Below are 9,980 nucleotides of genomic sequence, written 5' to 3'. Positions count from 1 at the left end.
CCTCTCGCTTCTGCAGATCCAGTGGGATCAGCTAGGTGTTTCAAAATTCTCTAGGCCAGCGGTTCCCAAATTTGTTTTGGTCATGGAACCTTCAGAAGACATACACACCCTGTGGAACCCTAGACTACCAAATCAACAAACACAAAATCACCACATCGCCGACATATAACCAACCATAGTTTTGGGATACCTCTTAAATTCTTTCCCTCTTTCTCTGCCATCCATTCAGAGACCATTTCTCCACTGAGTACTTGAAAAGACAGGTGCTTTCTTCTCCTCGCAGTCCTCTCTCAGTATCTGGCCAGTTGCTACCACTACTCTTTCAACATCTGCTCTTTGCTGGCTTCTCCAGGCATCCCTAGCTTCTCCTTGGAGATGCGGAATGATAGGAGGTAAGCAATGGTGGGATTCATATATTTTTTTTACTACCGGTTCTCTGGGCGTGGCTTGGTGGCTGTGGCAGGGGAAGGATACTGTAAAATCTCCAGTCAGAAGTGGCATTTGCCGGTTTTCTGAACTACTCAAAATTTCCACTACTGCTTCTCCAGAACTGGTCAGGACCTGCTGAATAATACCACCTCTGGAGATAGGATACATTTGAAAGGAGCAAGGTCAGGAAAGTCTGGCGCATGACATCCTTATTACTGTGCCTCCCTTTCCCCTTTATTTGCCACCTGGTAAGGCTTTGGCCTTTATAACATCACTGGTTGCCACGGGAATCGCCTCAAGTGAGCTCCAGTACAGTTGAGACATTTCAACAGGACTCAAGTCACCCAACAATATGCCTGAAGAAAGAAGAGAAGAAAGGAAAGTACGGTTGCTCTATTTCTTTGCTAAGTAACAATGACAGGAAGTCAGGACTGGGCATTCAGAGTACAATTCATGTTGAGGAATTAAAACAGATATTCAAATATGTTTTTTAAATCCTCCCTGCTTGACAGTTGAGTAACCAGGAGGAGAGAGTAATCATAGGTGGGCATCTGTCTTCTAATGTTTTAAAGGAAATAAAGTACAACTCTTGTCAGGGGTGGGCTTCAAAAATTTCAGCAACTGGTTCTCTGCCTGGTGGGTGGGTGGGCACGGCCATGGTGGTCTTGGCCTAGTCGGGCTCCTGCACCATGGCAGGGGGGCCCATTTTCACCCTCCCCGGGCTCTGGAGGCTTTCCTTGAGCCTCCAGGAAGACAAAATGGCCTCCCGGGCTCTGAAGGCCCTCCGGAGACCAGAAACAGACCCATTTCCAGCCTTCTGGAACTTCTGGGAGGCCTGTTTTCACCCTCCTGGACTCCAGAGGCTTTTCTTGAGCCTCTGGGAGGGCTAAAATGGGCTCCAGAGGCCTGTTTCTGGCCTTCCAGAGCATCCGGGAGGCTCGCTTTTTGTCCTCCCCAAACCTCCACACAGGCCCTGTACTTACCTGGCATCCAAAACAGGCCGCATGGGGACTCCTGGGAGACGAGGGGCGCCAGCCACGGGTGCGATTTTCCGGTTCGTTGAACTGCGCAGAATCTTAGCTAGAGGATCGGCCAAACCCATTGAACCCGTAGCAGCCTACCCCTTCTTCCCACAACTTGATGAAGTTGGCTGGGAATTCTGGAAGTTGCTGTCACAACGCACAGCGGCTTAGAGGAAGCTGGTTTTAAATCAAGCTACTGGGAGAGGGAATATTTGCTCACACATACACATAGAGACACATCAGCCCAAAGACCATATTTGCAGTCTAAAGACTCATTGATCCAACCCTGCCTTAGAAGGTAAAATGGTCACCGTGGAATGGAGAATTCTTTAAATCGGGTAAGGATGGCCCATCTGCTGTTAACTCTTTCTGGGATAAATAGATTTGCTGTAGATATCCATTACTCTGAGCATCAGCTTCTGGAGGAGCATATAGGCTTCAGTGATAGACAAAGCCCCCAACCCTTAATGATCACATACTAAAATGGCAACGAAATGAGTGATTTCTGATGATATGGACTTGTGTCATCGATTAATTGATTAGGAAGGCGAACCATTAGAATTAGTCCTTCCCCAACTCTTCCCCTATCAGCAACATGGATAGAATAATCATTTGCTTTAATGCAGCTGTTAGAAGGATTATATTTCTAATAATCTAGTATTAAATCTGTTAACTTCTTAATTGGCAAAACATTCTTGTTTGGAAATTGTGATTGGTAGCATTGAGGATACACACGGCAGAATTTCACGTGTGTGATAGATGTTTTGAGTTTACGATGATTTTTATGCACACATGTGGCTTTCTTTCCTATGATTTATAATGTATTTCAGTTGTTTATTAAGTTTGTAAGTTGCCTGACTCCAAACAATTCTATGTAACTTCAGAAAGTTTAAAAGGACAACAATCCCTTAAACAAACATCTATAAAGCAACTACCATTCAAGGGAACAAAACTACCCTTCCAGACCCTTTCTACATTAAATGGTCTGCTGTAGTGCTGGTTAAGTGTCTTGGATGAACTGTTCCAATAGGTCCTTTTTCCCTGCAGTGAGAGGACGCACCAATTAACTGAAAAGCAATCAGAGAATGATCTGGCTATGACAAAGGGCAGGTGGCACTGTCTTCTGTCTTCAGATAGAAGTTGCAATTGCTCCAAGACCAACACCAGAACTTTTGTGAGTCCTCCAACATAAGCTGGACTCTCAACAACAGGTCCATGACTGCCATGGGGACTATAAACTCCTCAGTGCCCCCATATTCACTGCTGCCTAGGGATAAATTAAAATCCCCAAGGACTATCAGCCTTGGGGAAGTCAATCACTAATCCATACACAGAATCCATCAGCTCAGTTAGGGATGTTGCTGTGCAGCACAGAGGCTGATACAACAGGAACACTGTAAAGGAACTGTAAAGAGTTTGACTTCAGGCACACGGTCCCATTTACATACTGCCTGTCAAAAATTATTATAAAATTATTTTTTTTGCTTATATCTTGTCTGCAGAAAAAAAAAGTGGAGGAAAGCAGGGGTATACTGAATCAATGTCTGGCATATCTTCCTACCCTGGTATGAATTTTGTTTCAAAGACAAGTTGTTCAAAGTTGTTCTCAGAAGGCCCACTATATTTGGGTTGTGTGGCTTGGTTGTTGGTCTTGGCCAGGTGGAAATTCGTATCGACTGTTGCACATACAGTATGAGGATTTCGGCCGCTTTTTCAGAAAAGGTTTCTGTTGTTTCATCTGAGGTGACCACACTCTAACTAACAACTCTTTCAGCGACAGATCCATTGACTGAATTCTCTGATTCTTACAGGTGTACTTTTATTGACCATGAAGCTACTACTATTTCTGGCATTGCACTGGATGACTTTCTTTCCCGGTAAGGGTCATTTCCTTCCCTAAATCCACATCTGGATACTGGAATTCATTCCACCAATGATATTGCACTCTGCATGTTTTTTTTCTGAGGATAAGAGTCACTGGTACCAAGGGGCATAAGAATTCATCAAAATCAGAAACTTTTTAAGGATGGCATCCTATTTGTGGAATGCTTCCCAGAAAAGTTCTTGAGTACTTACAATATGGTCCTTTTGGTACCAGATAATTGTTTTTTATTTTCATAGGCATGAAAAAACCCCAAAACATTTTGTAACCATGTAATTGTTACATATCACAGGATTTTAAATTCTGAATTTATTGCTCTTCTTTCTGATTTGTAGTTTCTTTGTATTGTTGTGTTTTCATGTTAGTCTTTATTCTGTCTCTCTTGGTATTTCTACTGAGCCACAGAGTTGTCTAGAAAAACAGGTGTAGTAGCAATAACATTGATTTTCCAGTTTAAAAACCATTAGTTCTGACCTCCATGCTGTTTAAAGAACAAAGATAAGAGATGTAGCTATTAAATATATGCACGTTTATATATTGATAATATTCTTACCAGCAAAGATTGCTTGGTTATATGCCATCAAGTTCTTGTTGACTTTTAGCAATCACATAGATCAGTGTTTCTCAGCCTTTGCAACTTAAAGATATGTGGATTTTAATTCCCTGGATCAATTCCGTGATTCCAGCCAGCTTTGCTGAAAATGCTGAGAGTTGAAGTCCACAGACCTTCAAGTTGCCAAGTTGAGAAACACTGACATAGATAGATTTTCTTCAGGATGATCTTTCAGGTCTTCCAACAGTGCATCCATCACCACCATAACTCAGTCCTTCCACCTGCTGCTGGCTGTCCTCTTCTCTTCTCTTCCACTTTTCTTAGCATTAGAGCCTTCTCTGGAGAGCTTGGTTTTCACACAACGTATCCAAAGTAGGATAGTTTACGCAAAAGAGCTAGACAGAAATCTCCTTTTTCTTTCATAAGCTGTACTCTTCAAGGAACAATTGGAATTGATTGTAATCACAAGGAAAGTTGTAACAGGAATACATTTACCAGTATCAGGTTGAAGAAATCTGTTCCTGATCATTTGACAGAGTTGATAGATCATTTGATCTATTCACTCCTGTACATATTAACATTGTACAGTATATAAACTGGATTTTTTTTTGTTTTTCCTTGAAGACCTTTTGCTTCTCATCCCAGAAGCTTCTTCATTTCCTGTTTCTTGAATCAGAAGCAAAAGGTCTTCAAGGGAAAGACAAAGAAAACCAAGTTGTCTCTTGAAAAAAGCACCCTTGGGACAACCATGACCTGGATGATTGAGAATCTCCATAGACATTAAACATTTATATAAAACTCCATTGGATGTATAAGCATTTATATAAAACTCCATTGGATCTTTTATTCAGAAATTTACCGTACATAGTTAGAGGCCCATCCTCTATGTTACCATGTGCACTATGGCAGAATAATCGCAAATAGGATGGAAAGAAATAAAAAAATACTTTTAAACATGATTATATCAATCCCATATAGCATTGTTCTTTCTCTTGGGCAAATCCTGCCACCCTTCCTATCATGACACACACAGTTCCCTGCTCACCCTTTGTAAAGAACATATCCATATGATGGTACCTTCATCTCATCTTCATCACATCTGTAGCATATAATAGAGGGAGGTCAAAGTTGTATTTAGCTGTCCAGTTCTAACATTATGTCTTAATTCTTTTCCCAACCTAGTTTTTCAACATCATTTCCGGGCTGCTTTAACATTTGGTGTTTTTGAGCATTAGAATGGCAGGGTGATTGGAAGGAACTGTGGTTGATATTTTCTACTCTACACCATCACCTAACAACTTCCCAGTTTCTCCCACTTCCAAAAAACCCCATGGAGTTGTTCACTCATGAAACAGCTGATAACTAAGCTCTGTGAAATCCAAGAACTATCCCCGAGTGGATTTCCCCAGGCAATGACTGCTTCTTATTCTCCTTCTTTGAAAATGAATATGTGAAGATCAAAAACATTTTCTTTTCTCTAAAAGAGCGATCAGCTTTCTCCCTAGCAACATCAACTGCACAACCTCTGCTGAAGATGTGTCAAACTATAGTCCCCAGAGCTGATCATGCATAGAAAAGATTGCCTAATCAGTGTAATCAGCTGTGCCTATGAAAGATGTTTGCTTTTCTTTAATTATAGCATTACAACTTTTGCCAAAGTCAAAACATACCCCAAAGTAACTCCAAATAAACATCACATCTAAAAATTCTATAGAGGAAGTGCTAATTATATAATACCCGTTCTTTTGCACAGAATATAAAGCGAACTCTTGGCTGAGATTGAAACAAGGATGAATCACAACTGGAAAAATTTCTCCTTTGCTGAATAGGTGCTATTCATAATCAACCATTGTTCAAACACAGGTCCTTATGTCACAAAGAGCCAGCTGCAATAGGATCCTCAGCACAGAAATCTATTCTTGGAGCTCTGCTGTAGATTGAAGTTTGGGCCCCCAGGTTCAATGGCAGGCATCTCAAAATGAAACCCCCAAAAGACAGCTTCTATACTGCATCAGGAGTGAATAATTTCGGTCCTTCGGGTGTTATTAAACTACAACTCCCAGCAGGCCCAGTTTGGTGAGGAATCTTGGGAGTTGTAGTTCAGCTGAATGGCCACAGGATCTTTATCCTGTATGGGGGTATAATACAGTGGTGGTATTCTACCGGTTCGGCCCAATTCTGGTGTACCAGTAGCGCCAAAGATCAGCTGGCAGAGAACCAGTTCACTCCTAGTCTCTCTGACGCTCTGCAATTGGATTCACCCGCCCGCCCCTGCTCCTAGGTCCTTTTTAACTTCTCAGCTGTATGACGCAGCAGAGCGGATTGCTCTACTAAACATCTGAGTAGCTTAGTTTTTACTGTTTTAACGCATACGCAAAGAACACGTTTAGTGTAGGCACCCGCAAGGCGCATGAACCCCCCCGCAACCACAACCACCACTGATATAATACATTTCTAGACACATCTCCTCACACTTTGTGAAATGTCTAAGATATAATTTTAATTCAAATCTACATTTAGTACATGATAGTCCAGACAGGACATACATTTACATAGTAAGTTTTCAAGCTAATCCTAGGTAGTTTACACCTTAAGGGTAAAAGCATCAGATAAGTAATAGCTAAAAACAAGAACTTAAGCAGAGGACTATACAGTGGACATCAGGGAAGAGAAGAGTTCAAACACATCCCCCATTAAGTCCCTTATGGAAGTCCAACAGGGCTGAGTCCATATGAATCTCACACCACCAAGAAGGCGTGTCTCCTAGGTCCCACAAGAATGCTTTGCAGTCAGGATTTGGAACACTCCAACTCTTCCAAATCTTACTGGTCTTCAGTTTCATTCCGTTCCCACAAACTTTACTAGCTTTGAAAGATATTCTGCTTCATTAAACATCTGCTAATAGAACTTAAAGCTAACATTATTATTGTTAAGGACAAATGAAAAGATTCAAAATATTTCTGTCCCTATGGATGGAAGAACTTTTTGTATCCTAAAAACATGAATATAACTACTTTTGAAGAAAACATACATTCCGTTTAAGCTTAACCTAATTCTCTAGAGACCATTTGCAAGACAAAGAAGTTATGCACTAACTTATCAATGTTTTCTTTGACCAGAGAGAACCTGGAGTTGCCTGAAAGAGCCCCAAGATGGAAGTTACTCTTGGTACCACTCTCTTCAGGTACAATGCGTTACACTAATATAGATTTGTCTTTCACAAGATGATTATATCATTATTCAAAAGAAGTTCTATTAAACCATCTTTCCCAGTCTAGTGACCTCTAAATGTGCTGGAAATGCATTTCCCAGACAACACTGACCATTAGTTATTTGTAAATTGGTTTTGCTGTGATTAGTTTCTCCAGAAATGCTTTATAATTTAAGAGCCGTGGTGGCACTGTGGTTAGAATGCAGGCTAGGTTTGCTGACTGCCAGCGTCCAGCAGTTTGACAGTTCAGTCCTGACCAGCTCAAGGTTGACTGAGCCTTCCATCCTTCCAAGATTGGTAAAGTGAGGATGCAGATTGTTGGGGACAATAGGCTGATTCTGTAAACCACTTAGAGAGGGCTGTAAAGCACTGGGAAGTGGTATAAATCTAATTGCTATTGCTATATAGCTACAAAGTCAAAGCTTTTGGCTATTTGAAAACAAAAGAAAAAGAAAGCAGCTTCTGTTTCTCCATGAAAACCCTAATTCTCAACAATGCCTAAAAACTTGTCCTCCATGTAAGAGTACTCTTCTGCACATTCATGGTCAAACATTGGATTTGATCTAAACCAAATGAGGCAGTTAAATCTTATAGAAAGGAACTAAGGAACGAAATGAACGTTGCCATACTAGAGGCTGAAATGCCCAGTATTAGTGCACATATATGTAATACACCCACCTGTCAATATTAAATAAGCCTTGATTTTAGGAATTAAAGTGAAGTCCCTGGAAATTTAACAACCAATTGTGGTAATATCAATTCCCCTGTGCCTACTTGTGGAGTAGTTTCCCTAATCATCATCAGAGCCATCCAGGGTGGAAAAAATGCACAATCTGTCCTCTTCAGAGACCATGGGCAAAAAAGGACAAGCCAAAAGACCATGAAACACAACTCTTTTAGGGAGAGACATCACATTGTCTGGAACATTTATTATAGGAAAAACTTGAGTTGGGAAGGGGCAGGTGAGAGGAGGCATAAGAGTAGCGTACGTACTAGAACCAAGGTCTTTCAGAGAAGTTGCCTGGTAGAAAATTGAAGGTGAGCGGTGGGCGAGTGGGTAAAACAAAAACCATTCCCCTCCCCCGACCCGGTCCATGGGAAAACTGTGTTCCTTGAAACCCATCCCTGTTGCCAAAAAAGTTGGGGACCACTGGATTAGATGAACATGTGGATGATAAAACTGCCAATGGCTACGGGTCACTGTAAAATCACTCATCAGTTACTAAGAAACCTAAGAATGATCTTGGGTTCATAGTCTTCCAGTAGATTGCAAGGAACATCCTCCTGTACCTCCAACCTATGTTCTCCTAAAGAGCTTTTTTTTTTCATCTTTCCTTCAATTTACATGGCACTAGTCAAAAATGGTGATTTGTTTTGCTATATGCACACATACATTTGTATGTACACATACAAAGAGAATATAAGTAATACCACTGTCACATTTATTTTTACATGCATTCTGTTCACTTAGGTAGCCGGAGAAAGATTTGAAGAACATATTAAAACCATAACTATTCTCTTGCAAAAGTTTGACCGATCAACGAAAGAGCAAGTAGGAGCTTTAGACAAATTGGCAAGTAACCATTTCAAGAACTTAGGGGAATGGCTCAAAGAACATACTAGAGATCTTAACGCATGGCTCAGTATGTACTTTTGGGCCCTACAAGAGTTTCACAACAGATATATGAAAGATCCTGACTATATGCTAGCTAAAGAGATTGTACTCCGTGACAAATGTTGGAATGAAGATATGAATAAAGACAATCTGTGGCTGGAATATTCTAACAGTTCCACGTGGTTGGAAGAAGCCCCTCTAATTGTCTACAAAGCCCTGAGGATGCAAGGTAGTAACCTCAAAATATACACTGAAATTCAAATCCAGCACATAGAAGATCACGTCAGATTCTTAGAACAGTTATTGGATAATTACAGTGCAACAGCCAGTAAATGGCTAGAAGATTATGCTACACTTAAAGAAACATCCTCGCAGAATTTCACCTGGGATTTTTTCACTGTGGGTTCAAAGGCACAAATGCTGGGAAGAAAGCTTGTAACAGCCTTGCAAGGGAATTGCCTTATGGTCATGAAATGGCTTGAAGAGAATGTTGAGGTTATTGAACAGTTGCTGTGGAATATCATAAATTAGTAGCAGAAGAACAAATAGCATTTTAAAGACTTTTCAGTAATTTTACGGTTTCAGCTGAGTTCTACGTAACATCCATTCCAGGAAGAATCCAAATATGCTATGGATTTCTGCAGTCCACACACTTATCAGCTGTAATATCTGAGCGGAATAAAAACTTTAGAAATATTTCCACAGTTAATCTTTCTTTTCTTTTCTTCAGCCTAAATCATCCAACCAAATGCTTTGTGGAAAAGCATTTGCCTCTTAATCATTTTAGCCAATGCATTGTGGTTTTTACTAATTTTTAGAGAAGTCATAATATTAAAAAAAACAAACCATTAGAGACATTGTCTAAAGAAATTCCTTCTTGGTTCACTTCAAAGGAGGTGTGTGCATTGAATTTAGTCTTAGAAGTGGAAAAATTTGTGGCTGTGTAAATGAAATAGACATTTAATAAATTAAGACGAACTCTAAGGGATTTAACATTTTAGCACTCCAAAAAGACAGATTTTGTGCCTACAAAATGGCTACTTATCAGGATTACTTTCTGACTTGGGACACAACACAAACACAGTGCAGAATTGGAAAGTCCGGGTAGTTTTCAATTCAGCCAGGGAATTAAATAAAAGGAAAGGAAACACACTTAATATGTTTTGATATTAATTATATTAATTACAATAATATTACTTTTTAATAATGGTAGTTAATAATTACTTATTGATTAATTATATTAATTATTAATAATATTAATTAATAAT

The 9,980-nt window shown here is 40.1% G+C and overlaps 1 protein-coding gene across 1 annotated transcript; it reads left to right on the top strand.

Annotated features, from left to right (window-relative positions):
- Window positions 1-382: 382 nt before the first annotated feature.
- LOC113442661 (uncharacterized) lies at window positions 383-9,243 on the top strand. The gene is made up of 3 exons (XM_026710370.2): window positions 383-392; window positions 7,006-7,070; window positions 8,569-9,243. The coding sequence occupies exons 1-3, from the start codon at window positions 383-385 to the stop codon at window positions 9,241-9,243; spliced, it is 750 nt and encodes a 249-aa protein (XP_026566155.2).
- The last annotated feature ends 737 nt before the right edge of the window (window positions 9,244-9,980 follow it).

This window comes from Pseudonaja textilis, chromosome 1 (genome assembly GCF_049901715.1).
Source record: "Pseudonaja textilis isolate UNSWEBS1 chromosome 1, rPseTex1.2, whole genome shotgun sequence".
NCBI lineage: Eukaryota > Metazoa > Chordata > Lepidosauria > Squamata > Elapidae > Pseudonaja > Pseudonaja textilis.
The sequence above is the reverse complement of the archived record's forward strand: the minus strand, read 5'-3'. Positions and strand labels throughout refer to the sequence as shown.